Consider the following 27982-nt stretch of genomic DNA (forward strand, 5'->3'; position numbering starts at 1 on the left):
CCCGACTCCGGTTCTAACCACAATTAGTTCACAGTGGATTGAAGGGAGCTGGAGGTCGACAGGGCTCTCGGTCTCTCTCAGGGCGTCGGCATTTTAAGGCAGCAAGAGGAGAAATCAGGCCCAAGGCAGGAGGGGAGTTTGCCCAGCTCCTCCAAAAAAAAGACGGCCTCTGTGTGAGACTGAGCTGGTCAGAGACCAACGTCAAGGCAAGAAGTAGCTGTCCAGGGCTGGAGGTATGGGACACCAGCGTAGCATGCATGCGGTTCCATTCCCAGCAAAAGTGGAAGAGAAGGAGGGCGGAAGGAAGAGGGAGCCCAACCACCAGACTCTGGCCTGTGCCCACCCTGACCCCTCCAGGTTTCCACCCTGGCCAGCCTGGAGCCCAGTACACCCATCACCCATCAGCAGGATCCCAGCCACACAGGGTAGAGGCAGGATTCGGGTCAAGACTGACTTGTGCCTCTGAACCCTGAGCAGCCTCCCTCCTCAGGGCCACTTCCCAGTTCCTTCAACTGTGAATGAAGCTCAGGTCTCCTCTTTCACAATCTGTATTACAAGGGGTGGGAGGTGAAGAAGTTGCAGAGGAGACCGTTCTTCACTCACCCAATTGGCAAAGTTGTTTAAAGGACCACACCCAGTGCTTGTGAGAGTGGGGCAACGGGACATTTTCCTGTCCTTAAACGCGATCACCGCGTGAAGTGCGAGGGGGCTCCCACACTGCAAGACTCCCTAAATCACAATGCGCGCTCGGTGGCTGAATCCTGTGCTCACATCTGCTAACACTCTGTTCCTCTTGCTGACAGATGGGAAGCCCGGGGCTACGAGGTGACCTGCTCATGTGGCACATCCATAACTCGGCGGCAGAAGTAGAGACGTCTTCCCCTCCCATCCTCCTGAAAGTCTTGTCCTGGGCCCCTTCCTGCCTTCTCAGATCACCAGGATGGGACGCAGCTGGGCGCCCCATGACCCCAACTTGATCCACTTCCACAGGATGCCACCCGCCCACCCAAACAGCAGTGGTTGCTCAAAGGTCTTTGCGCTGATTTTGGCACTTCTGGGGTCCCAGCTCAGATCCTCAGGTCTCAGGTCCCTTCTGGTCCAAGTGGCAAATCTCAAGCCCAAAAGGTAAGATCCACCATGAAATGGCCTCACAGGGTAGCTAAGTGAGGAGGAGCCTCGGGAGGCAATCTAGGGGACTCAGACAGGCCCTGAGGCGGGACTGGCAGGATAGCCACATTATGTGGACAAAAGGTCCTGACCTGGGACACCAGCAAAGATGCTCAGGCCACCGCTGCCCTGTGGTCACAACCACCAGCAAGGGTCACCCAGCAAGAGTCTCAGACACTCCATGAGAGGGAACCAGGCTTTGATGCTACGATCACTGTGAGGTTCACAGTGGCAAGCCTGGCCCTGGGGGCCTCCCCCCTCAGCCCACCCACCTTACCCTGCTCCCCATGCAGTGAGCTTCTAAAGGGCAAGGCCCCCTTCAGCTCTAACAGCCAATCCACAGATGGCATCTCTGGCCACAGTGATTGGCTCACAGTAAGCACATGACCTAAGTGCATCCAATCAGAGCATTGCTGGAAACTTCCTTGGGAATGAAATCCAGTGACAGAGGCTATCTAGGCAAGTCTGCATTTCAATCTGCAGCCCTGGAGCACCTGGCATCCATCAGCCATAAGGAAGATCCTCCGTCCAGGGCATCCCCGAAAAAGCAGAATGAAGAACTGGGACTGGGATACAGGGTCCTGATCATGTTTTGATTCTGAATCAGGCCTCACCTGAAGTTAGTTACAAGAGCCTAAAATATCCTGTATGTTGCTTAAGCCATTTTAGGTTGAGTTTTCTATCACCTACAACCAAGAGAACCCTGAGCTGTCCAGATACACACCAAGATGAAAGCTGGACCTTGCTGTTCATGTCAAAAGCCAAGGACAAAGGGTACCTTCTTGGCCCAGAAGGATCTGCGGGTCCCTCCCCTGTGAGTCCCAGACTCTGTTGGCTGTATCCTGCCCCAGGAACAAACACGGGCACAAGTGCCACACACAGTACTGGGTGGACTTTTATTTAAGTCAAAGGCACAGCCTGGAAGGGCTGAGGCAGTGACCGTGGATGCCCAGCCCACACCCCCATGGCCCCACCCTGGGCCAGGAGCAGCTGTGCCAAAGGGGAGTGGGTGGTGAGAAAGGGGCCTCCCCTCTAGGGGTCGCCAACTTCCTTAGCCCCAATAGGGCAGAAGCAGGTGACATAAAGTGAGGCAGAAATGCTTCGGGCGCCCCAGGGTCTCTCCCTCAGTCCCCACAACACAGGTCTTTGGTGGACATAATTGCACAGACAGTCCATAAAGTGACAGCTTGAGGAGCGCATTCCCCACTCCGCTCCAGGAGCAAGGCCTCAAGGGAGAGCAGGGAGGGGTCCCAGGTTCTCGCCAGTGGCAAGCCAGCGCTTGGGACCGGGAGAGGAGCCCCTCTGCTGGAGCAGCCCCAGGGCGGGGCCTTCCGCAGGCGGGGCAGTGTCCGGAGAGGGCTGCGACACGCGCTCCCGGCACGCCCCTCCGTCCCTGCTTCCCTAACTCTATCTGGTAAGACATAAAAAATTCTCTGCTTATAAAAATACTTCTGCTCTGTCTGGGAGTGGGGTGCGGGGAGGGGGAAGGGGTGATTCCCGGGCATGGGGTGGAGCTGCTGGCAGAAGCCGGGTCCCAGCTCCTCTGGGCAAGGGGGTCACAGTGGTCGGGGCTAGGAGGGGGGCAGGGGGCCGTTGGCTCGGCGGGAGGCCCCCTTGGCGGCGGCGGCCCGGCCCGGGGCGGCAGGCGCAGGGGAGCCGCGGCGGGAGGCGGCCGCGCTCCGCAGCTTCTGCTTGCGCCGCTTGGCGAGCGGCGCGTTCTCCACGCTCTTCAGGAAGAAGCCCTCGCGCTTGCCGCGGTTGAACGCCTGGTGGGAAGGAAGGGTGAGAGCCCCGCCGGGGCCCCGCTCCCCGATCCTAGCCGGTCCTCCGCCCACTAGGTCAGGACCTGCAGGCCCTTCACCCCCAACCTCCCAGAGGTCAGGACCCCAAAGCACCCGAGGCCGGGCTCTGGCTCCGCACCTCTCCGCCCCAGTCTGAGGCTCCGCCCACCCCGCCGGCCCCGCCCCTTACCATGAAGGTGGCATTGAGCCCCGAGCGCACCGCGGGCCCTGAGGACTCTAGCACGTCCGGCGTCCGAAGTGGGGGCGAGGAGCGCGCGCTGCCGTCCTGCAGCCACGAGCTACCCCGCAGCCCCTCGAGCTTCAGCCGCTTGGCGGGGTCCACAGTCAGGAGCCCTGGAGGAGGGACAGGGAAGTGTGGGAAAGGGGTTGTGTGGAGGCCGCACCCCAGAGAGATCCAAACAGCCCCTCTCCTCCCCATCCACGCCCCAACCAGGACACTGGACCCAGTGACCACGCCTGCCCCAGAATAAATAACCATAAGACCTCCCCCTCCCCAACCATGAATGGTGACCTCCAGCTGCGCACCTCGGACCAGCTCCTTGGCTTCCTCTGACACGCCCTGCCAGGCTTCGCCGTCAAGGGAGAAGCGCCCCTCGCGGATCTTGCACATGATCTCGGCTGCCTGGCTCTGCCCGCCCTGGCCTGAGGCCCCCTGGAAGGGGACCTGCCCCGACAGCATCATGTACTAGGAGGAGGTGGGGGAGTGAGACCTTACAAGCTGCAGGGCCCAGGTTGACCCCTAAGCCCACCCACAGAACCATCGCCTCTACCTCGGGTAACTTGAGACCTAGCATGATGAGCCGATTTCTACCCCTGGCACACGGATGCCTCAACCCCACCGCGAGGCCACCCTGCATTTAGGAAGACCCCCGATCTCCGTCTTAGACGCAACCCAGCCATCCCCACTAAAGCGACCTGGTCCCCTGCCTCACGCCACTCCCCAATCAGGAAGACCTCCAACCCAGGCTTGGGCAATCCTATCCTGAAACCTTCTTGGGGACCTTGCCCCATACCAGAATGACGCCCAGGCTCCAGAGGTCGCAGGACTCGTCGTAACCCTGCTGCGCCAGCAGCTCGGGGGCGGCGTACTGCAGCGTGAAGCAGGGCGTCTGCATGGGCCCGGCGGGGCTCTGCGGCCGCAGCCGCGCGAATCCAAAATCGATGATCTTCACCGGAGCCCCAGGCGTGTCATCCGCGTACAGGATGTTCTGAGAGGGCAGCGGGTGGCAGTTAGCCGCAGCCTCCCCGCGCCAACCCCTGCCCTAGAGCCGAGGTCTCTCGCCCACCTCGGGCTTGAGGTCGCGGTGCACCACGCCCGCCTCCTCGTGCATGAAGCTCACGGCCGACACCAGGCTGCGTAGGATCTGGCTCGCCTCCGACTCGCTGAAGTGCCGCTTCTTGCGGATGTGCTCCAGCAGCTCCCCGCCCCGCAGCAGCTCCAGGACCAGATAGGTGTGCAGCTGCGGGTGGCGTAGAGGGCCACGGTCACCACGTCCCCACTGACCGATCCCAGCCAGGCCCGTCCCCGGTCCTAGGAGCCCTCATGTTCCAGTCTTGACCTTAATACCACCCGCAAGAACCACGCTCAGGCCTCACCTCAAGTCCTCGGCCCCTATCCCGCCCAGGACCCCCTCCTCGGACCACTTTAAAGCTGGGCCCCCTAAATCCTATCACCCTACACGTCCTCCTCAAATAGGATCTCCATAGCTCCGCCTTGCAGTCCTCTGCCCTACTGCCCTCAAATCCCATCTCTCCGCCTCTCGGGTCCCCGCAGGCCCCCCAGGACCCCACATCGGCCCCTACGCCCCGCCCACGGAGCCCTCAGGCCCCTCCTCCTGGTCTCTTTTCGGCGTCCCTGCGATCGCCCCAGCCCGGAAGCCGTCACCTGGTCTTGATGGACCTCGTGCAGATTCACCACGTTCGGGTGCGACTGGCACAGCCTTAGGGCGGCCACTTCGCGCTGCGTGTTAGCCTCCAGCCTGGGGAGCGGGGCAGCGGGATTAGAGGGCCCTCTGCGGCCCTGCTCCGTGGTCGCGGTTCTGCCAGCCCCTCCAACCCAGGCCACTTGGCTGGGGATCGCTCCCACCTGCGACTGAGGATCTTGACTGCAAACTCCTGGCCGCTCTGGCGCTGGCGGCAGCGACGACACACAGAGAAGCTGCCCTGACCCAGGGCGGGCTCGCGAAGGTCCAGCTCATACTGCTGGAAAAATGGCGAGTCCTGGAGGCAAACGGGGCGCGTCAGAGGCCCACCCTGGAGCCCCACGGCCACGTCAAGACCCACCTGGAAGAGGCTCAGGACCTCACCAAAGTCACACTGGGGGCACCTGGTGCCATACTCCCCAGACGCCTCACGCCCAAAGCTGATGTTTCCCCAGCCCAGCCCAGCACAGCCCAGCCCACCTGCATCATGGCACTCCTGGCCACCGCCGCCCGGCCTGGTGGGTCTCCAGCACCAGGGGCCTCCAGAACATCAGTCATCACCGCGTTGTTGTGGTCGAAGAGGATGGATGGCGCCACGAAGGAGTACCCCTGCAAGGCGGGGTCAAGGACGCTTAGGCTGCCGGAAGGCCCAGACCTGAGCGGGGTAGGCAGACCAAAGACCTGGACAAGGGGGCTGTGGGTGACGTCCCCTTGCATCCTGGAGCGCAGGGATGTGTGGGCGCGTTCCTTGAGCCTTGTTGTGTGATCATTTGGGGCCACGTCCATCCTACCAGTCTGACTCCACCTTTCCCAACACAATGAGCTCCCTCATTTTCTCCCAAAGTACCTGGCACAGGCTAGTGACCAAGAAAACGACAGGCAAGAGCCTGAAGGGGCTGTGGCCTGCCGTCATACACACCGGCTCATGAGAGGTCACTCTGCTGAGGGAAAAAAAATTCTTCCCTTTCAAACCAGACTCGGCCCACTGAGCAAGGCAGGGCCACTGAGGACGTGCAGAGAAACCCTGAGTCCCCCTTTCCTCAGGCCCTGGGAGCCGGCAATTTCAGAGATTTTCAAGGGTCATTTTAACTCTGTGTCCCACTGTGCACTCTAATGCAAGCTGCACGCAGGCAGGACCTTCGTCTGTTAGGTCCACTGATACGTCCCCCATGCCCAGGTCAGTGCCTGGCATGCTGCAGGTATTCAATACACATTTCTGAATTATTACATAAATGAATGGAAATTAACCAATGATTAACAGAAGCGAACTTTCTCATCAGACTGGGACAACGCAAGGAACGATAGGGCAGAGTTGTCAATCCTAGAGTTTCAGGCAGCGGCTCATCCATCCTTCCATCCTCAACACTGGTCTATTCCTTTTTTTGAGGGTGGGGGCCCTCGGCCACTGAGCCACATCCCCAGCTCTATTTTGAGTTTTATTTAGAGACAGGGTCTCACTGAGTTGCTCAGCCTCGCTTTTGCTGAGGTTGGCTTTGAACTCGAGATCCTCCTGCCTCAGCCTCCCAAGCCACCGGGATTACAGGTGGGTGCCACAGCACATGGCCACAATACTGGTCTACTTTTTTTTTTTTTTTTTGCGGTGCTGGGGATGGAACCCAGGGCCTTGTGCATGCAAGGCAAGCACTCCACCAACTGAGCTATCTCCCCAGCCCAGCTATCTCCCCAGCCCTGGTCTACTCTTATTGGCTATGTATGGACCATGTCTTACAGGCTGGGTCCCAGAGCTGGGCCTAGAGACACAGGAATTAAACACACAGTCCCACCTCCAGGGAGCATCCAGACCACCCAGGATACAGCATGACAAACTGCCCAGTAGAAGGTGCCATCTGCAGAGGGCTGGTGCACAGGGAGAGGGTGACCCAGGGGGCCATATGAGTGGACAAGGATGAGCAGGGGAATGGGGCTTGCCAGGTGACCACTGTGGGAGGCACTCCAGGGAGAGGGAGAGCAGCATGTGCAAGGGCACAGAGGGGCATCCGGGAGCCTCTGGGCACTTCGGGGGTGCCCCCAAGGCATTGGGGAGGATGGCAGCAAAGAGCAAGCTGTGCAATGAGAGGGGCCTGCAGAGCCATAGCATAAACGCAGGTGTCCCCTCCTAGGTGCCCACAAAAGCAGGTGAGTAATTCAAGATCGTATTTGTGTTAAACAAGGAGATGACGGACTAGAAGGGAAATTAACACAAAGTTCAAGCCATGGACCATCAGACACGCGCACTGCTGCCCTGGTCTCCACAACAGACAACCGCAGGCCCCTGGTAGTGCAGAGGCCTGCAGGAGAGGCCGGGTCCCCATCAGGACTCGGGGCCTACGTGGTGCCCACAGTCAGCCAGGGCAGGGGCAGGCGGGGATCCAGGAGTTCTCACCTGAAAGATTCGAGGGTCCCCAGGCGGGGGGCTGCCGGGGGGCGAGTAGACAGGCTCCAACCGAGTAAATTCCTCAGCGAAGTTGCCCACATCCAGCTCTGAGCGGATCTGGGGCCGGAATGGGGCTGGGATCTTCCTGGCAGCCAGAGCAGCCCAATCTAGACCCTGGAGAAGAGGAATCATCAGAGATCAGGGGGCCAGGGGAGGGAGCTGGAGACCCACTTCACTGGAGTCACCCTCATGAGCAGCTCCCTGACAAGGCAAGGGCGTACCTGGCATGTGGGGCGGGCAGCTGTTCCACCCACCTCCCCAGCTCCCACCGGTAACAGAATCCCTATCCCCTTGGAGAACCACCACGCCGTCACACTTAATCAGTTCTGGAACTTGTAATAGAGTTGTCATGAAAAATAAATCTCCATCCTACTGGGAGGAAGTGGATCTGGAACTGCTGAGGCCCGGGACCCTCCTGAGGTTTAATGATGAAATCCCCATGCGAAAAGCAGAACCAGGAAGCAGGTCCAGCACCTGCCTACAGCCTCGCCTGACGTCAGATCGCCGTTCTTTGGACTTTTCACCTCCTGGAGTGTAAAGATGCCCTTTTGTGTGTAAGCTAGCGGGGAAGAGCCTGTCAACGGCCTGCCACTGCCTCTCGCCCTGTCTTTCCTAACACTGTAGTCACAGTTTTACTCCAGGGGAAATGTACACAACTAAAAGACATTCTTTTACCCTTTCTTGATGTTAGGGATGCCCAATAACATATAAGCAAAAACTTCTAGGTAGGAGTCCACGATAAGATCCTCAAGAAGGAGATGGGAGCCAGGCATGGTGGTGCACACCTGTAATCCCAGCAGTTCGGGAGGCTGAGACAGGAGGATCACAAGTTCAAGTCCAGCCTCAGCAATTTAGCAAGGCCCTAGGTTAACTTAGCAAGACCCTAGTTCTCAAAAACTAGCAAACTAAAAAATAAAAATGGCTGGGGATGTAGCTCAGTGGTGGAGCATCCCTGGGTTAAATCCCTGGTACCAAAACCCAAAAAGGAGCTGGGCAGTTGGCAAGTGCCCTTTCTTCTTCCTCCTGTTTCTTGCCTAATAAGCGGCCTAATTGCAAAAGCTTCAGCAGCCAGCCTGGGCCACAGAGCAACCCTCGAGTTGGAGGCTACGTGCTAAGAATAAAAGAACCGAAAAAAAGAAAAAAGAAGGGCTTAGATTCCTGAGGACACCTTGACACCACGGAGACACCACTGCACCCGTGGCCTGCCAACCTCTGGACTTCTTTTATGTGAGAACAAAAAATAAAAAAGCCACTGTCCTTTTTAGGTCACTGTCCATCCTGATCTCTGTTGCCAGGGGCCAAATTCTGTTCCAGTGGACACCAACATTGGTTTTTAAACTTTTTTTTTTTTTTTTTTGTGGGGGGGAGTTGTAGATGGACAGCATACCTTTGCTTTATTTGCTTATTTTCATGTGCGGTGCTGAGGACCCCCTAGTGCCTCCCACGTGCTAGGCCAGTACGGGTAGCAGAGTTCAGGGCCACAGTGAAGGCCCAGAGTGGGTGGTCTTGTGACCACGTCAGATCAGTGGCAAATCTGATCCCACATGTAAAAGAAGACTGTGGCGGCTGAGATGAAGGCATTCAGGTCAACTGGCCCTGGGCTTGAATTTCAGCTGTCACTGCCTGGTTGGTGGCCTTGGGGAAATGACTGATTTTTTCTGAACCTTGGTTTCTGCATCTGGAAGGATGGGGACCATCAGGGGTTCCAAAGGTAACATGAAGCAATGTAAGCAAAGGGCGGCCCCACAGTGGGTGTCCCTGTCACAGGGTCCTGGCAGGTGACAACCAGGTCTCACGAGGCAGGTCACCCACGTCACTCTCTAATGTGCATGTGCTCTTGACGAGAGAACAACCCATGTGGCCTGGTCAGCGGTCCCTCAGGGATACAGGCACAGGACCAGCAGGAACAAAGAGCAGAAGGCTCGGCGGCTGCCGAGAGCCGCGAGTGGGACTGCGGTGCCCGTCCAGGCGGGAAGAGACCTGTCCACAGCTGGTACCCCTCCCAGTGCCCGCCCTTTCCTGTGCCATCTTGGGCAGGCCACCAGCCCTCTCTGGCTCTGTCCTCTAAAAGGGCTGGCCAATCCACTCTCAGGTGCGGCTGTGAGGAACCTGGGGTTCTTTCTTCCGGGACACACCTGCCTGGCTTCCGTGGAGACGGAGGAGCCCAGCCTCTGGGCCTGCCTCGTCCAGCTGAGGGTTTCCAGATAGAGCCAACCTGGCCGGGCTCAGACGGTCCCTCCAGTGTCCCCCCCCCTCCAATCCAGAGCGGCAGCCTGGCCTGGGAATATGAGGGAAGTGCAGGGCCCCCGGGGCCAGAAGCCTCACCTGGAAGAAGGGATGGTTCTTGACCTCCTGCGCCCCCTGGGGCCCCGCACCCAGTCGCTTCTTGGGGTCCTTGCACAGCAGCCGCTGCAGCAGGTCCTGCGCCACGGGCCCAATCCGGGGGGGGAAGGGAGGGGAGCACTTCAGGATCCGTCTGGGAGGATGGGTGGGGCGTCAGGGGCAGCGAGCCCCCCCCAGCCCAGCCCAGGCAGGCCCTGCAGCCCCTCGGCTGCCCTCCGCCGCCAGCCCCACTCACCGGGACACCTCGGCCTGCGTGTTCCTCTCGCCCTCCAGTGTGAAGGGCGAGGCGCCCGTCAGTAGCTCGAAGAGCAGGATGCCCAGGCTCCACCAGTCCACCGCCTGCCAGAGCAGGGCAGGGGTGAGGGCCTGTGGCCTCCCACCTCACGCCCCACTGCTACCAGCCCAGCCTCCCCACCAACCAACCTTGCCATGCCCCGTCTTGCTGCGGATGATCTCGGGGGCCATGTATTCAATGGTGCCACAGAAGGAGAAGGTTCGCTCTTTCTGGAAGAACAAGAGGACTCACTCATCCATCCAAGCCTCTCCTGCACCCCAGTGGTCCCCAGGGCTCAGCGTAGGACCTCTCAACTTGCAAGACTGGAGGGTGACGTGGGGGGAACTCCTAGGTCTGTTCACTCGGCATCCCCAGAATGCAGACAGGAGACAGGGAAGGGCCTGAATGGGGGAGCACTCCGCTCACCTCCTCCGTCAGGAACTCTTTGCTCAGGCCGAAGTCCGTGAGGACGATGTGGCCCTCGGAGTCCAGCAGCACGTTCTCCAGCTTCAGGTCTCGGTAGATGATGCCCAGCTGGCAGGAGTGAGAGGGACACTAAGGCTTCCTCCACGACACCCTCCCAGCTCCTACAGCTCCTCTCTGCACCAGGTCCAAGAGAAAGGAGACCCCCAGAGGTCATCTGCCCACCAAGGAAGCACTAGGGCAGGAACGGGCCCAGTGTGAGCCATACCATCAGATAAAAACACTGACGATCAAAGGAAATCAAGGAGCAGGGTCCCATGGGACAGGCTCTAAGGTCCCCAAGAAAGGAGGCTGTGTGACGAGCCTAGGCCTCAGAGACAAGCCAAAAGTCTCCATTTGAGGAAGTTCTGTGAAGGCAGCCCCAAGTTCCTGGTGAGAGGAAAGCCCCTTCCCGGAGGCGCCAGGGGAGGAGACCCCACCAAGCAGCCCTGAGGCTTCCTGCCAGGAGGCCTGGGGAAGCAGCTCTGGTCCCCACCAAGGCCACCCCCAACCCCACCTCCGGAAGCCCAGGCTGAGAAATGAGGCTGCCTGGTTTGTAGGCGCCTCATTAAGCCCAGACCCAGTTCCTAGGGCAGCAGTCAGGAAGCCGGGTCTGCACCCACCTTGTGCAGGTGTTCCAAGGCCAGCACGATCTCACCCCCGTACACGCGCACCTCGGCCTCCTTGAAGTACTGGCGCTGGTAGAGGTGGGTGAACATCTCACCGCCACTCACGTAGTCTGAAGGTGCACTGGTTGTTAGACTCTCCACCCGGCTCAGGTGGCCTCACCGGCCCCCATTCCCCCAAGTTGGTAGGTGGCAGTGCCCTCACCCAGAATGAGGTGCAGCTTGGCATCAGTCTGGAAGGCGTAGTGCAGCGTGACCAGGAAGGGTGCCTGGCGCACCAGCTCCAGCACGGAGCGCTCGGTGCGCGTGTGCTCCTGCGTCTTGGCGCGCTGCACCAGCGCCGCCTTCCGCAGAACCTTCATGGCATACAGCTTCCCCGCGTCGTGCCCGCCCGCCTTCCGCACCAGGAACACCTTCCCATAGGCTGTGGGAGCAGCGAGTGGGTGGAGGGTGGGCTGAGTGGAAGGGCGGTGCAGGCGGGTGGGAGTGAGGGTGATGCCAACCCAGAAGCGTGTGCGCGCTGCGGGGGGGTGGCAGCTGTGCCAAATGCTGGCAGAGCCTTCTAAGGAGAAGGTGTGCACAGCCCAGGAGGGTGTTCAGCAACACCAGAGAAGGGACGTGCAAACCAGCCTGGGGCGTGTGCAACTCCAGGAGGTGGGGGTGGGGTGGGGCACGTGCAAACCTCCCAAAGCTCAGAGGGATGGGAAAGGATGCAAAGGAAGAAAGGGCGGCAGAGGTGCACTCCTGGCCAGAGGAGGGATGTGCACACCGGGAGAGGGAGTTTGCAAAATACGGAGGGGGCTCTCACGCAGGGGAGGGGCTGTGCAAATCACTTGGAAAGGGTGCAAGATCCCAGGGAGGCGGGCGAATCGCTGCAGGGGGCATGCACACGCAGGATCTTGCAGGGAGTAATGATGTCAACGTGGAGCGCCCTGGAAGTGGGCATGAAACCCTGGCACGGTAGGGTGGGGCCAGCTGGGCGAGCTGTGCCGGGAAAGGGTGGGGGGCCTCCCGGGGGCCTGGCCCAGGCCCAGGCGGGTGTGCAGGCTGGAGGCCCAAGGCACTACTCCTGGGGCACCTGCTCAGTGGCCAGGGTCCTCACCTCCCGTGCCCAGCACCTTGAGCAGCTCGAAGTTCTCCACGCTCACCTTCTCCTCGTGCCCGGTCAGGTTGGCTGCGGGCACAGGGGGCAAATGAGCCCAGCCAGACCCTGACCCCTCCGCCGCCTGCCTGGGACAGCCACCACCAGGCCCCGCACCCACCTTCGGTGATCCGCAGCTCCACCGCGCAGCCCTCGTCCTCATCCTCGTCCCCCATGGCGGGCGGGTCGCTGGGGCCCGCGCGGCTCGGGCTCCGGGCGGCGCCGGTTACATGGCGGCTCCCGCCGGGGCGGGCGCTTCCTGGTGCCGCCTCCGGGGCCGAGCGGGCGCCGGCACCGCCTCCGACTCCCCGCCCCGCGCGGCCTAAGTCAGGCGGCTGGAACGTGACAGCGCAGGGCTGCGGGTGGGCAGCCCACGGGGGTGCCTAGTGTCCCCAGCCGGGGCGCGCCCCCGGGCTGTCCGCTCAGGAACCCGACTTGACCCGCCCAGGGAACCAAAAGGGCCGCTGCTGGGGACTGCCAGGTGCCCGCCAGGTTGCCTGCTGCAACTGGTGGTGCCCAGAACCCAGGATCCTGTGCCCTGGGGAGGGGTGCCCACACAGATAGAGAGCCCTGCCTTCCACCAGTGCCAACCGCGAGGGCAGACAAGCCACTCCTGTTCAATTCTCTCTGTCCCCAGCAAGAGGGAGCCACTTATCACAGGTCACAACCACCACCTCCCCATCCATTTTCTTTTTTCAGTCCTGGGGATTGAACCCCAGGACCTTGGTCACTGAATTACATCCCCAACCCGCTTTTTATTTTTTATTTTGAGACAGTCTCAATAAGTTGCCCAGGCTGGACTTGAATTTGCCACCCTCCTGCCTCAGCCTCCTGGGCGGCCAGGGTTGCAGGCCTGCGACGATGCACTCAGAAGCTTCCTCATTCTGGCCACTCCTTGACCGTTTCCTTGAGAGATGAGCAGCTGAAGCCAGCTGCTGCCCCACAACCTCAGACAGCGCTCACTCCGGGTGGTAAGGACTACAGAGCGGTAGAGCACTTGCCTGGCATGCACGAGGCCCTGGGTCCAGTTCCCAGCACAAAAATAAAAAAAGGAATACCAAGGCCACACCGGGGGGGATGTCCCCTCTCCCATCAAGCCCAGAGCCCCAGGCTGACCGGCCTCCAGAGACTACCAAGCAGAGATGGGAAGCCACCAGAGCCCCCAACCCTGAGGCCTATGGGAAGGGGCCCTCAGCTCTGCCCTGACCCCACCTTCTGTGACGCTCAGGCTGAGAGGAGGAAGGAGCCTGGAGAGGGAATGGCCACGCCTCCCAGCAAACCCGCCCCAAACGCAGCCGCCTCACCTCAGCCTCCAGCAGCCCCACCTTCCCCTGGGTGGCTCCAGGTACTGACTCACATCCTGTCACCGAGCCTAATCACCTCCTTCCCAGGCATCATCCTAGAGGTCCTGATCAGAGCTCCTGGGACTAGATGACACTCTACCTAGTGAGCTGTGCGCTACCCACGAAAGGGCTCAACCCCAAAGGGGTGGGGAGAGAAGCTGACGAGGCCGGAAGACATGAAGGGACAGAAGAGGGTGCCCTGGGAGAGGGTGGGGCAGGACGCGGGGGCATACTACCCCGTGGCCCAGAACCCAGGGCCCAGGCCCCGTCCGCTGCTGGCTACCAGCACACCATCCCCCTGCCCACCCCAGTGGTACTTGAAGGCTTCGGCAAGCCCAACTGGCCACATCCCAATGCCCTTTGCTGCCCTGCCCCTGCAGGGCCATCTGGCCACCGATCCCCACCAATCAGGACTGGCCCTGAAGTGTTACTGGGACCTCAGCTCGCAGATGCAGCCAGTAGACAGCACAGATTCGGATGGCCACAGCCCAGCTTTATTCTCAGGTCCCTCCAACTAAGGCTCAGAGGTCAGCCCAGGTCACGGTCCCCGGGGAGTGGGCCTTGGCTCCCCGTCTGGACCGGGTAGGGGGCTCTCTGGCCCACTCCTGACAGCCCCCTTCAGCTGGGGAATCCCCCAGAGACCGCCTCCTCAGCGATGACCGCAGGGTAGAGCCGGGCAACACTCCTGGGCCATCCCCACTATCCACGAGCTTGTTCCATCTCCATCTCAAGGCCGTGGGGGACTCGGGGGCCCAGGCTTCTTTGTGCAAAGACTGTGCTGGGGTGCCCGGGCTCCCGGAGCTCTTTGGCTGCCCAACGACCCCACTGACACTCCAACGGCGAGCAGACTGCTCTCGCCAGCTGCCTGTCCCTGTGGTGTCACTGGCTGAGGGAAGGGGTGAGGGGACGTTTCTCCGGCTCCGGATCCTCAAGGCCTGGGGGAAAAATGCTCGGCTCAGGCCCACCTCCCTCAGAGGATGCCCAGACTCCAGGTGAGCACCGGGGCCCCTACCTTCAGCCTCCTCCACACCAGCTGCCCCAGCCAGCCCTGGAACGGACTGACCTTTCTTCAAGCTGTGCTCTGGCTGGACTGCTATTCTCCAGACACGCTGTCCCCTCCTGTCTCAGGCCTACTCCACGAGCACTCCCCGTACCCCCGCCGCCCTGCTCTCTTCCCCGAGCACTGTCGCCTCCTGACGCTCCCTTCCGGGGCTTGGACTGAACTCCACGTGCTTGCGAGGGAAAGGCCCACTGGACTTCAAAGACTTGGTATGAAAAACCAGCGTCAAATGTCTCACTGGCGACTGTTTACACTGACGCCATGCTGAAATGGTAATCGTTCAGGCGTGTTGAGCTAAGTGAGATGATGTTATTAAATTTCATTTTACCTGTCTCTTTTTACAGGTGATGAGCTATTAGGAAAGTAGAAACTGCCCTGTGGCTTCCGCCTCTCTCCGCTGGGCAGGACTGTTGTAGATAATAATAATTCTTATGCATACTGTTTCCTGTCTGCCTCCCTACACCACAACGTCCCCTGCTGGATCCCCAGCAGCACGCCACCTGGCACTCTGTAAAGATCTCTTGTCAGATGAGAAAATGATGAGGTCTCCCAGGGGCCCAGGCAGGACAGACCCCTATTCCTTCCCCGGCTCCGACTCACCCTCTCGGTTGGCATCTGCTTCATGTTCCTGGAGGGTCTTATTGGAGCCATCCCATTCCACAACGGGTCCTGGGGGGACACAAGGCAGCCACTGGGCCCTGGGGGCCAGGACAGAGGTGGACAGGGCTTGCAGGAGACAGAGGGCAGGAAGAAAGTCCCCTCTGCCAAGGTGGTGGGCACACAGGGAGTTGGGGGCTCACAAAGACAAAGACCTTTTCCCTCACCTTTCCTGCGGGCGCTGGGTGCCCCCAGGGGCCCTGGGCGGCGCTGGCGGAATCGCTGCCGGGGGGTGTCCCCTGGGCTGAATGACTCAGAGCTTCGCCCCACAGGGAACCGTGAGCTGAGCTTCCGCCGCTGCCCCCCTGCCAGAGTCTCGTCGCGCAGGCAGAGGGAGCTCTGGGCCCGGCGCATGGGTGCTGGTGAAGGGGACCCTGTAAGAGGCATGGCAGGGAGGGGTCAGGGAAGGGCAGGGCTGCTGGGCAAGCCGAGGAGGCCATGCGTGGCGTGAGGCTGCACAGGCCCAGGGAGATAGGAGGCAGAGCAGGGCAGGGGACAGGTGGACAGGGTGGCCACGGGAGGCCCTGTGCTGCCTTGGACGCTAACTCACTCTGTACCTTGGGCAAGGTACGTGGCCCCCGGGCCTCGGCGTCCTCATCTGCTATCTAGGATAAATGACCTCTCTCTAAAGGGCCCTGCCACTGCAAGGTCCTAGCGTGGGGCAGGACTGGGTAGGTGACAGCAGGGTGCCAGCAAGAGGAACCCCACAGGGCCCAGGGCAAAGAGCGGCTGAAAGCGTCTGGACTGGTGGGGTGGGCAGCAGGGAAGGCCAGCGGGGACATGTGTGCAGGCAGGCCCACTGGGGGCACGTGGGGTAGGGACCTCCTGGTCACCTGGCCCCCAGACCCACCTGTCCCATCTGCCTCCCTGCCCTCGGGAAGCTCCGTCTCCGGGGGGCCCCCCAGGCTCTCGGTGCTGCCAGCCCCATCGGCCCCCAGGCGTGGCCCCCCATGGGGGACCCCCTCCCTCCGGGGCCGCATCAGCCTCTTCACCTTGTCTGCCAGCCAGCTGCCCTTCCTGGGGGCAAGAGGGCACAAGAGGGAGTAAGGACAGGAGGAAGGAGGGAGAGGAGGGCGTGGGGGGTGGCAAAGCCAGGCTAACCCTCACTAGGGCCTGCACTGAGCTGGGCCAGGGGTCAGAGGGCAGGGCAGGGCAGGGGCCACGCGGGCAGGATCCCAGGCCCAGGGAGCTGAGGGGCCCTCACTTGGTCCGGGGCAGGGGCCCAGGCTCTAGCACGCGGTACTGGTCCATGATCTTCTCCACCAGCTTCTGCTTCTCACGGCGCAGGGCATTAAGCTGGTCCCTGGTGGGAGCGGGTGGGGAGAATGAGACCAGGGAAGGCGCCTGTGGGAGCGGAGCACAGGCAGAAGGCTCCGGGTGCAAGAGGGCTGGTGAGACGAGGCTGGGCGGTCAGTCTGGCACTTCCCCTGGGACCTCCCAGGGCCCCGTGAACAACCCAGGAGCCCTCGGCCCGCGGCAGCCTGCTCACAGGTACTCTCGCTGCTCTCGGTGCAGGTGGTCCCGGCTCTCCAGGCTGCGCTCCAGGAGCTCCCTGTTCTCCCGGCTCAGGGCCTGCACCTCGGCCAGGAGCTGCCGGTTCTCCTCCTCCTGGGCACTCCGGAGCTCGGTCAGCAGCTGGCGGGGGCGGCACTGGTCAGGAGCCACTCTGGCTCGGCGGCCTGGGCAGCCCTCCCTGGCCGCCCGGCACCTCAGCCACCCCAGGCGGCTGCCACCCCACCCCTCACCTCGCACTGCGTGGTCAGCCGGCAAGCGCTCAGGTCCAGCTGCTGGTTGGACTCGCGCAGCTGCTGGCTCTGCATCTCCAGCTGTGCCCGCTCCAGCTCCAGCCGGGCCAGCCGACCCCGCAGCTCCCCACGCTCGCCCTGCAGCTCCCCTCGCTCCCGAGACACCTCCGCCAGCAGCATCTGGGCTCTTGGGAGGCAAAGGGAATGGCTCTCCTGGGGGCCAGAGGAGCCATGCTGGGAAGAGAGGCAAAGCAGCACCCCCCCCCAGGGACAATGACGGCCACACTGGGAACCACTCCACAGATGGGGGCACTGAGCCAGGAGCGGCCGCCTCAGGGCTGGTACCTCTCGTGCTCACTCTGCAGCCTCCGCAGCTCTTCCTCCAGGCCCCGCTGTCGATGTCCGTCCTGCATGAGGCGATCGCGCTCTGCCAGCAGGGCCACCTCCTGCGCCTCCACACTGGCCCTCTGGGCCTGCAGCTGCTCATGCCTGAAAGACGAGGGGCTGAGGGGACTGCGGAGCCCTGGGGCCAAGGCCAGGGGCTGCTGACGTGTCTTGACCTGGGGGTCTGACATCTCCTAAGCACTGGTCACCAGGTAAAGCCACAGAGCACAGTGCCACCATTCCCAACTGACGAGCCCAGACCAGACATGTAGGGAGCCCGTGCCCCCAAGAGGGCACCGTAGCAGCCAAGGGCATCACAGAACAGAGGTGGGGATAGGTGTGGCTTCCTGGCCGGTCAGACTTGCCAAGGAACCTGCTCTGGGGAAAGGGCTTGCTGGAGAGAGGACTAGACCCTGGGGGTGCTCACCGGCCCTGCAGCTCCCGGTGGGCCAGCTCCAGCGCCCGCATGTTGGCCTTGAGGTCGCGGTGCCGTGCCAGCAAGCCCTCCAGCTCAGTCTCCTGCCGCCGCTGCAGCTGCGCCAGGGCCTCATGGTCCCGCAGCAGAGCCTGCTGCTGCCCGCGGGTCTCCTCCTGGGAGCGCCGCGCGACCTTCACCTCCTCCTCCAGCACCCCCAGCTTCCTGTGCAGCTCCTGGCCCTGCATCTCCAGCACTGACTTCTCGGCCTAGGATCAAGAAAGGAAGGAGCCAGGGAACCCCAGGCCCAAAAGGGGGTACGAGGCAGGGGCCTGAGATTGGAGGGCAGCAGGAGGGACAGCTGAAGGCCAAAGAAGACGTTAATGGGCCAGAGGAGGAGAGAGGCATCCTGGGGGCTGGGTGGTGCCAGGTTACGCAGGGGAGGGCAAGAGGCCCCAGACTGGGATGGGACAAAGGGGGCCAGGGTAGGGACAGGGGAAGTGAGGGTGATGGCTGGCTGTGGAGGAGAGGGCTGAGACAGGACATGACAGGATGAACGTGTGCAACCGTAGGGGCTGGGGACTGGGACGGGAAGGGTGGGGACAGGATGGCTAGGGTCACAGGTAAGCGGCGGTGAACTCGGGAATAGCAGCCAGCGAGCTGCGGGCGAGAGGGCAGGGAGAAGGCGGGGAGAAGGGGCGCCCTGGCCGCACCCACCTGCAGGCGGCTGCTGTGCTCCTGCGCCCGCTGACTCTGCAGCAGCAGCTCCTGGGCCTGGCCCTGCAGGTTTCCCAGCTGCCCCTCCAGGTGCTGTAGCTGCCCCTGCAGAGCCACCTTCTCTGCTGCCAAGGTTGCATTCTGCCCAGAAAGCAAGGTTAGCGGTGGCCACTGAGCCGACCCCACCTGCACCCCCATGACCCGCACTCACGCTGCGTTCCACCTCGATGAGCCGCCCGCTCTGGGTCCCCGTGACCTGAAGCTCATGCCCCTCGGGCCCCAGCCCCCCAGGGCCCTGGCGCAGCTGTAAGACAGGTGGGGAAGGCCATGCAGGTGGCGGTGGCCGCATGGGGATGGCACAGGGACCCACCCCTTCTGCAGGGGTCAGAAATGATCACTGACACACTGGGATGGCAATAACTAGGCTCACCGAGAGGTGACAGGGCCCAGGCCAGACAAGCAGGGCAGCCACTTCAAGCAGCAGTTCCATCCATTTGAGGAATAGGGGAGACAAGGCTCCCAAAAGGTCACACAGCCACCTGACCCCCAGCCCAGTGCTCCCTCCAGCAGGTCCCAAGGGGTGTGAGACGAGCAGCTCGCTAAGAATCCGGGGAGACCCGAGTAGAGGCAACGCTGGGCCCGGCCTCACCTGGAACAGCTCCTCCTCCAGCTGCAGGGCCCTGTTCTTGAGCTCCATCAGTGCTTCCTCCTTGCTGGTGGCCGCCGCCTGCAGCTCGGCTTCCAGTCGCTGCTCCAGGCCTCGGTACCTGCCGGGAGAAGCCTTGGCACCCAGCCGGCCCCGCCCTCCCCAGGCCCCTGCCGGCCCTCAGCCCGCTGGGCGCCGCCGCACCTCTGCTGCTGGTTCTCCTGTTCCTGGAGAAACTCCTGGCGCTCCAGCGCCGCGCGCTCCAGGTCCTGCTGCAAGTGCTCCAGCCGGGCGCCCAGCTCCCGGCCCCGCGCCATGGCCTTCTCCAGCTCCTGAGGGCAGGCGGGGGGCTCAGCGGGCAGGGGTGGCGCCTGACCCGTCCCTCCCCGGGGCAGAGGAGGGCTGGCTCCCAGCCCTGGCTCTGCCGCTCTAGGCAAATATCTTCGTCCCCAACCAGAGGACAGCAAGGTCTAGTGGCCCGCGGGGAGCACGTGGGAGAACTGGGCGGGCAGCCGGGCAGGGCGAGCGGGCTGTCACCTCTCGGAGCCCATAGCTCTTCCTCGTGAACAGGGTGACGGGGGCATGCGCCCTGCGGGGCCTCACACCAGCCATGTGGAGACAACGGAGGCGCGCCTGAGAACACCTTCCACCTCAGAGGGATGACAGGACAGGGACTTGGGGTTCCCAGGCCTAACTACAGTGGAGGCCACGAAGGGTGGGTCAGGGCCTGTGATCTTCGGGCGGTTGGGCCACACCATTCCAGGGGGAGAGGGCGGGAGGCCCACTCTGGCCTGTGGGCCCAGGGGGAGGTAGGGCAGACCATTCTGACACACGGGGGGACTGGCGGGACCAAGCCACGGAAAGGGCCAACCCTGACCAGCCGCCTGCTCCATCCTGCTTCTGGAAACCAGCCCTATAAGCCTCTGCTGCTGGTCCTGGCCTAACAACCCACCCAGGCCCCAGATGGGACACTGCACTTCCCTTCACCAGTAGCTGTGGCCTCTTGCTAAAAAACTACAAGTCCCACAAGGCACTGCTGCCTGGCCAGCCACCAGTGGCCTCCAGGCCCAAGTACTGCTGCAGATGGAGAGAATGGGGACGAAGGCAGAGGCCCAGAGCCTGGGCCCCTGGGAGGCTTCCACGCCCATGTGGACAACCCCAGAGGCCCCTGGTTCCCTGCCTTCCCCAGTCAGAGGGCTCCTCCTATGCCACACCCAGGTACCGCCAGGAACTACTCCAACCAGGAAATCAGAGTTCCCTGTCCCCGGCTTCTTCCACCCTCTGGGCCCTCAGAGCCAGCCTTTCAGCCCACCAGCCCTGCTCCCACCCTCCCTGCCCCTTCCTCTGCTGACTAAGCATAGGTGTGGACCAGGCCCTGCTCCAAGCTCTCTGTCCTCTTTAAGATCCTGTACAGTAGGTAAAGTTTTATTCCAGTTTTACAGATGAGGAAACCAAGGTTCAGAGAAGCGGAGTAACTTGCCCCAAGCCACACAGCCAAAAAGCAGGGATTTGGGGTGGAATGCAGTTCCTGTGGCCTGACAGTGTCTTTTGGTCATACCCTACAGAGTCTATTCCAGGGACGGCCTCTGTCCACACCTGTCCTCCCATCCCCACGCCCCTTGGGGAGCACCTGCCCCACAGGAGCCCTAACTCCAGTCAACCCAACCGTCACACAGAGGGGTCTGAGTCAATTGCTCTTCCTCCCTGGATCTCAGATCCTCGTCTGTACAACGGAATGGAACTGGATGCTGTTCACGCCAGAACACTCCATTCCTCGCCCACACACCCCCAGCACTGGCACCTACTGGTGCCAACGCTGTCCCCGTGGCCTTGTGGTGCCCTCTTTCCCTGAGGTGCTTCTCAATGTGGACTGACCACTTTGCCTGTCTTAAACCTCCGGTGACTGCCCGCCCCCTCCTTAGCTTGGAAAGAAGCCCAAATCCCGGCCAGCAGGACCCTGCTCAATCCACTCAGCCCCACCTCTCCTGGCCCATCCTTCCCACAATGGGCCTGCCCCTCTCCCTCCTCCTCAGGAAGCCTTCCTGGATGTGCCTCCTGAGGCACAGGTAGCTGGCTGGACCCCATGGCTCCCCCGGCCTGGCCTGTGACATGGCTGTGTGGGCCCCCTGGTCACTACTGTGTGCCCACAGCCTAGTACAGGGCCTGGCACAACAGAGATGCTGCTAACACATGCATAAATGAACAAATACAAGTTGTCCAGGCCTTCTCTCTCTCCGGTCCCTGTCCCAACCCAGCCCATCTCACCTGCAACCCTGCCACTGCCTCCTGATGGCCCCAGACCAATTGAGGTGACCCTCCTCAAACAGAACCCCACACTCCCACCTGTGAGTGCCTTCCCTGTGTGAGGATAGAGTACCAACACCTTCAAAGCCAACTCTTCGCCCCTACTCCCTCTGGACCCCTGGGGCTTTAAGGCTTTGAAGTCTTTGTCCTAACCAGGCAGGTGCACTCATAATCTCAGCGATTCAGAAGGCTGAGGCAGGAGGATCGCAAGTTCAAGGACCAACTAAGCAACTTAGCAAGACCCTGTCTCAAAAATGTTAAAAGGGGTTGGGGATGTAGCTAAATGGTAGAGAGCCCCTGAGTGCAATCCCCAGTACCAAAAACCAAAATAAAAATAAGGTCCTGTCCTTCCCCACCTAGTGCAATCTTGATGGTTCCTCCCTGAAGAAACCTGCCTTTCTTTTCTTTTCTTTTCTTTTTCTTTTTTCTTTTTTTTTTTTTTTTTTGTTTTTGTTTGTTTGTTTGTTACTGGATACTGAAGCAAGGGATGCTTTACCACTGAGACACATCCCCAGTTCTTTTTATTTTTTATTTTTTATTTTGAGACAAGATCTTGCTAAGTTTCTGAGGCTGGCCTCAAACTTGCCATCCTCCTGCCTCAGCCTCCTGAGTCACTGGGATTACAGGCGTGTCCACCATGCCCAACTGAGTAACCATTTCTTGATCATTTTCAACCTGCCTTGACCCAGCATGAACCAGAGTCTCTACACCATTATTTCAGTCTTTCAAAGACCTGCAGAGACAAGGACTAGACCCCATGTCACGGGAGGCGGCGCTGGGGCAGAGGTGAGAACACTGCTGTACCCAGAGCACCAGGATGGTGTGCAGAGGCTCACCCCCTCCTGCGCCCCACCCCACCGGTGGCAGCAGCCATCGCCTGTGTCCTGGGAAGGCGGGGCTGGACCTGGCCTTTCTATCTCCAGCCCGTTCCGTGCTGGGCACGCGGCGGCTGCTGATGGATCCGTAACCCCGAACTCCAGCCACTAGCCTGGAGCCCCGTTTTCAACGCCAGCCATGAGCCCGACCTACCTCACGGAGGGCTTGCTTCTCCTGGCGCTCCCTCTCCACTTCCTCCAGGCAGCCTTGGCCCTGGCTCTCCAGCACCTGCATCCGCTCTTCAGCAGCCTCCGCCCTGGCCCGCAGCCTGGGGCCCTCACGCTCCCACTGCCTCCGCTCTCGGCCCGCTGCCCCCAGCGCCTCTGCCAGAGCCTCCCGCTCCCGCGATGCAGCCTCCAGCTCCCGGCCCGCTGTCTCCACTGCCTCCCGCAGCCGGGCTTGCTCCTGGGCCTGGGCCTCTGCCTCCCGGTGGGCCTCAGCTTCGGCCCTCCGTGCTTGGGCCAGCTCCTCAGAGAGCCGGGCAGCCTCCAAGCCCCGGGCCTCCAGCCTGCGGGTCTGGGCCTCCAGCTCAGCCCTAAGGGCAGCGACCTCTATCCTCAGGCGCACCACCTCCTCCCTGAGGGCCTCCTGCTCTGGGATACCACTGGCCGGGACCTCCCCTGGGATCAGCCCCTCCCAGGCCTGGACATCAGGAGCCCCGTCCAACTTCTGCTCTGGTTTTTGAGGAGCTGATTCCCTGACCGCTCCCTCCAGCCTCTGTTCACGTGCCCCGTTCTCTGTTGGTGGCTTGGACAGGTCCAACCTTTTGCCCAGGGTCTCCAGCTCCTCTAGCAGCACACAGACGTTGAGCTCTGAGGATCCCCGTGTTGGTTCAGGGTCCTCCTGTCGCAGATCCTGGGCCTCAGACCCTGACCCACCTTGGGGAGCCCCTTTCTCCCCAGTCTCTCCTTCCACCAACTGTTGTGTGTCACTTTCGATCGCTGGACCCTGAGGGGTTGCAGAAATGGGGCTCCGGAGAGGCACTCCACGGTCATCCTTCTCCAAGGACCCCTGTGTCTCCACAGTAGGGTCTGACTCTTGGGCAGTCAAGTCTGAGGTCTGGGGAGCCATGGCAGCCACCAGCAGGGGCTTCGCTGTCGCTTCTAGGTCTGAATCAGATGCCTGAAGACACTCAGCTGATCCCTTGAGAGCTGAGTCTGATGTCGTGGGAGCCAGCTGGGGACCTTGATGCCCAACCTGGCACACCAAACCCTGGGAGCTAGGGTCTGAGGCTGCGGGAGTCCAGGGAGCCCCATCCAGCACAGGAAGCTCGGAGTCCTGGCTCTGCTCCTCCAACAGGGGGCGCTGAGAGCATATGAGAGAGTCAGGCAGGCCCAGGGAGGATGGGGTGGGGCCAGCTAGGACCAAGGTGGGAGACTCACCTGGTCACCTATCTGCCCCTGCAGCACCTGAAGCAAGCTTCGAAGCTCCCGATTCTCCCTCTCGAGGGCCCGAAGCTGCTCAGCCTCAACCTCCCTCACTTCATCTTGCAGAGAGGGGGCCACTCCTAGCAGGGGTGCTGGGAGGGTCAGGCAAAGTCAGGACTCCGCCCACACTCCCAGCTCCTCACATACACCCCACAAAGACCTAGAGGAAAGAGGGGGCTAAAGGCAGAACCCCTCCCACAACAGCTGCAGGAAAACACAGGCAGCCCCCAACCCAGACCCCCATCCCACGGCGACACTCACCATCCACAGGGGACCCAGGGAGTGGTTCCAGCCTCCTCTGAAGCTCCAGCTCCAGCTCCACGTTCTCCCCCGACAGCTGGTCCACCTGATGTCGCAAGGAGTCCACCTCCTGGGGGCGGAGGGGCAGGGTCAGACCCAGCCCCACCCGCCATGGCCACACCAAGCGTGTGGGCTGCAGCACTGCTAGAGGGGGCATCAAGAGTAAGGGTCACAGGGAGAGGAGCAGCAGGTCAGCCCAGCAGGGATCACCAGGCCGCCTCACCGCCAGGGCCTCGCCCAGCCGCGTGTGCAGCAGCAGGTTCTCCCGCTGCGTCTGGTGCAGCCGCGCGCAGCGGTCTCTGGCGGCCTCCAGGTGCTCTTCCAGCAGCGCCTTCGAAGCCTCCAGGGCCCCTGAGAGCACCCGTGCCTCCTGGTGGGGGACGCAGAAGTCAATTGTGACGCAGCCCGGTGCACTCCGGGCCCTCGGCTCCCCACAGACGCTGCTCCCCTTCCTCAACTCTATCTGCCCATCTTCCTCCAGGGTCTCCCCAGGCACCTTCCCAAACCCTTGGCCTGGCTTTGGTGCAGGCCTGGTAACTTCCCCCTGGAACCCATTCCAGGCAGCATCGCTCCAGGTCCTACCCTTCAGCGCCCCCAACTGGCTAGGGTCTCACTCCAGACTCGCCCGCTACCCTCGTCCCCACCTCCGCCCTTACACAGCCCCCACGGCTCCCCCCCCATTGGCCCACCTTCCGGAGGGCTTGCCCGGGACACCACCCGCTGCATCGGTTCTCCCCCGCTGCCCGGGTGGTCACACACCCCGACCCCCAATAAAGCCAGCCCCCTCCTCTCCAGCCCACCCTGGCCCCGCCCCGACTCCGCCCCGCGCCCCGCCCACCTCACCTCCAGCTGGCCCAGGCAGGCCTCGGCCGCCTGCAATCGTTCGCGGCAGCGCCGCAGCTCCTCCTGCAGGCGGGGCAGGCGGGCCACGCGCTCCCGCAGCGCCTCTGCCTCCTCGCGGTACAGCTCCGCCCGCTTGGCCTGTCCCGACAGCGCCTGGGCCTGGGCAGATGGTGCGGAGCTGGGACCGGCCAGGCGCGGGCCAGAGGGATGAGGGACGTGAAGAAGCCGGGCAGGAGAGGCAAAGGGACTGGGTGGGAGGGGAGCCTGCGAACGCACCTCCTGGCGGAGCCTTCGAATTTCGGCCTCCAAGCCCTGCACCTCCTCCTGGGAGTCCAGCAGCTCTTCGGCCTTCTCCTCCCTGGAGGCAAGGGGCGATGGAGGGCATCTGAGAGCCCAGCCCTTCCCGGGCCCGGGCCCTCCCATCCCCAGCGGAGCTGCCACCCCATCCTGGCCTCTTCGGGCCCCCTCCTCGCAGGTTCCTTCCCCAGCCTGCCGGCCCTCACAGCTCTTGCCGCAGGCGCCGCAGCTGGGCCTTGGCATTGGCCAGTTGCAGCGCCAGATGGTGCGAGGACCCCTCCACAGGAGCCTTCGCAGGAACGTCAGGCAGCAAGGGGGCCCGCTCGCGCTCCAGCAGCAATTCCGCCAACCTCTGTGGGAGGCCAGGGGCTCAGGGTCAGGAGTACCACCCCAGCCTCCCACGTCCGTTCCCGACACCACCACAAGATGAATCCAGCCGTGACAACTGATAACCCCGGGACCCACCCCACACCTGGACCCAGCCCCCCACCTCCCCTACACATCTGGGTCCTCCATGCTCCTGCTGCCCCTACCTGGGCCCCGAGGTCACGCTCCCGGGCCAGCCTCGACAGCGCCCCCATCAGCATTTCCAACTCCGGAGGCGCCAGCTCCCGAGGCTCAAGCCCAGACAGAGCAAGTACCACACCAGCTCCAGGTTGGGTCACCTGGGGACGCATAGAGAATGGTTCGGCAGAAAGAAGAGGGTGGCGAGGACGCCCCGGTGACAGTGCCAGCCCCAGGCTGTCGACCCACCGCAATACCTCCTGGATAGCAGCGGCCAGCTCGCTCTGGACCTCGAGGCTGAGGCCCTGAATGTGGCGGATGAAGAGTTCCCGGTGTTCGCACTGTGCAGACACCGGAGGGGTCGGTTGGCGAGGGTCTCCGCTCCTCGGCGCCGCGCCGCAGCTCGGCCCTGCCCTTCCCGCCCCTCCTCACCTGCACCGACGCCCCCAGCAACAGCCGGAGGAGGCCTTGCAGCTCCTCCGCCGCCTTCTCTGCAGGGCACAAGCCACGGTTAGGGAGGTGCGGAGCAGGGGTGGAGGCAGCGGGGCTGGTGGGGGAGGGCACCTGAGAAGGGGTCAAACCCCAGCGTCTGGAGGTCTGGAGGTGGCGACAGGATCAGCAGCTGCAGCTCCTCCTGGAGTGGGGGGCAGGGACATGAGAGGCGCCTTCCCGCGGGGCACCCCTTCTCAGCTCCGCCCTCCCTTCGGGACCCCCCACCTGGTAAAAGTCCCTCAGTCGGCTCCACAGGTGGTTCAGGTTCCATACTCGCCAGGCAGCTGGTCTCTCTTGGCCTCTAACCATCCGAGGTCCCCCTCGGGAACTGGGGGAGCTGTCCACAGATGGCCATGTGGGAGGTGGGCTTGGTGACCCGCCTTCCCTGGAGCAGGATCTGCCCATCATCCTCAGGCTCTGTCCACCAGCCCGCTGGCGCCCTCCCTTCAGATCCCTGGGCCCACGCCACCAGCCCCTGATGGCCTTACATGATGCCCAGCACCCGGAGGAGCAGAGCCCCATTGCTGAGCAGAAGAAACCTCTTCTCCGGGCAGAGGGACCCCTTTTCCTCCTCCTCCTCCTCTGCTTCCTCCTCTTCCTCTCCCACGGGCTCCTCCACCTCCCCCACCAGTCCCGCCAGTCCCAGGGCCTGTGGGGAACAGAGAGGAGTCAGCTGGACAGGTGGCAGACCCCCATCAGCAGAGCGAATCATGAACCCCTCTTATCTGCCCCCAAAGAACCCCAGGACCCCTCCTCGTCGATGCCCCATCCCTCGAATGCCTCTGGTCCCATGTCCTTGACCCTGTTCCACCAACCAGCCCCGGGACTCACCAGACCACAGGCACACACCTCAGCAGCTCCCTTTGCTCTCACTTCCCCTCCCTAGCCCGCTCCCACCTGCCCCTCACCCAGGTGGCCAGGCTCCCGTTCAGGAAGTCTCTGAGTCTGGGCCCCTTGCCCCACTCCATGCCAGGGTCAGGGGGTTGTCCTGCTGCAGCAGCTATGCCTGCCCTGAGAGGAAGAGGAAGTCCCCAACTAGGGGATCCCAGGCCCAGCCACAGACACCCTGTGCAGCTTCCTCCTTCCGGGTTCAGGCGAGCCAGGAGCCCCTGGAGTCCTGTTGTAGTTCCCCTGTACTCAGCAGGCCACCAGCGTCCCCCCAGCACCTCGGCCAGGGCTGGCCCCCAGGTTAGCCAGGGGAAGACCCACAGTGCTCCTGGCTCCTGTCAACAGTACGTCTCTGGGTCTAACTTGTGCAGAGAGGACAACCTCAGCCTGGCACCTCCAGGACCATCAAGGGACTCGGGGCTTTGCCTTGGTGTCCTCTGCTATGCCGGGCTTCATTCATTAGGACCTCCTCCTTCCTTCCTGATGTTTCTTAGCTTTCCCCAGACCATCTGCCAAATGCTGCCACCTGGTTCAGACACCGCCTCCTCCCAAAAGCCTCACTCAGCTCCCGGCGGGAGTGGGCACCCCTCTTCCATCCCCGTCCCACCCCATACTCTATGTACACTGGACTGAGACAGCACTGTCGGCAAATGACCACAACTGGCCAGGCCTGTCTCCCATCTATAAAACAAGCAGGCTGGACAGGCCCCTAGAGAAAAGCCACACTGTCCTGAGAACAGTGGTACGTGCCTCAGAGATAAAGAGGCCAAGAGGACACTCCGGTCCCCCTGCTCACTGTGTGGCCTCCAGTCATTCTTTCCCTCACCCTCTCAGGGCTAGACACTGTGCTGGATGCTGGGATATAAAGAGCCACGCAGTCCCAGTTCCAGGGGATGAACAGGACAATGGGGAC

The 27982-nt window shown here is 62.2% G+C and overlaps 2 protein-coding genes across 5 annotated transcripts; both read right to left on the minus strand.

Annotated features, from left to right (window-relative positions):
- Positions 1-2056: 2056 nt before the first annotated feature.
- Positions 2057-12793, minus strand: Rps6ka4 (ribosomal protein S6 kinase A4). 2 transcript variants are annotated; one of them, XM_047519248.1, is made up of 17 exons: positions 12293-12793; positions 12133-12204; positions 11236-11454; positions 11028-11143; positions 10369-10476; positions 10092-10172; positions 9904-10007; positions 9651-9801; positions 7275-7439; positions 5372-5500; positions 5056-5189; positions 4855-4948; positions 4256-4429; positions 3983-4177; positions 3495-3654; positions 3139-3302; positions 2057-2933 (listed from the first exon to the last, which is right to left on the minus strand). In XM_047519248.1, exons 1-17 carry the CDS (start codon positions 12345-12347, stop codon positions 2739-2741), a joined length of 2316 nt encoding a protein of 771 aa, XP_047375204.1. In that variant the 5' UTR covers positions 12348-12793; the 3' UTR covers positions 2057-2738. The 2 variants fall into 2 exon arrangements, with proteins under 2 accessions (XP_047375204.1, XP_047375205.1); XM_047519249.1 differs by having other exon boundaries at positions 12179-12204; positions 12293-12791.
- A 1066-nt stretch (positions 12794-13859) lies between these two features.
- Positions 13860-27186, minus strand: Ccdc88b (coiled-coil domain containing 88B). Of its 3 annotated transcripts, XR_007104088.1 has the most exons (28): positions 27090-27186; positions 26670-26830; positions 26407-26518; positions 26254-26323; positions 26122-26180; positions 25947-26030; positions 25719-25850; positions 25392-25537; positions 25165-25246; positions 24889-25047; positions 24269-24415; positions 24007-24115; positions 23701-23837; positions 22472-23623; positions 19343-19470; positions 19142-19259; positions 18704-18796; positions 18493-18633; positions 17788-18044; positions 17322-17465; positions 16977-17163; positions 16721-16866; positions 16436-16534; positions 16082-16248; positions 15399-15605; positions 15175-15243; positions 14578-14838; positions 13861-14449 (listed from the first exon to the last, which is right to left on the minus strand). XR_007104088.1 is itself a non-coding variant. In XM_047519334.1 (27 exons), exons 1-27 carry the CDS (start codon positions 27147-27149, stop codon positions 14394-14396), a joined length of 4422 nt encoding a protein of 1473 aa, XP_047375290.1. In that variant the 5' UTR covers positions 27150-27186; the 3' UTR covers positions 13865-14393. The 3 variants fall into 3 exon arrangements, 1 of the variants encoding a protein (XP_047375290.1); XR_007104089.1 differs by lacking the exon at positions 18704-18796 and having other exon boundaries at positions 13860-14449; XM_047519334.1 differs by lacking the exon at positions 14578-14838 and having other exon boundaries at positions 13865-14449.
- Positions 27187-27982: the final 796 nt, after the last annotated feature.

The sequence above is a fragment of the Sciurus carolinensis genome, chromosome 11 (assembly GCF_902686445.1).
Source record: "Sciurus carolinensis chromosome 11, mSciCar1.2, whole genome shotgun sequence".
Lineage (NCBI taxonomy): Eukaryota > Metazoa > Chordata > Mammalia > Rodentia > Sciuridae > Sciurus > Sciurus carolinensis.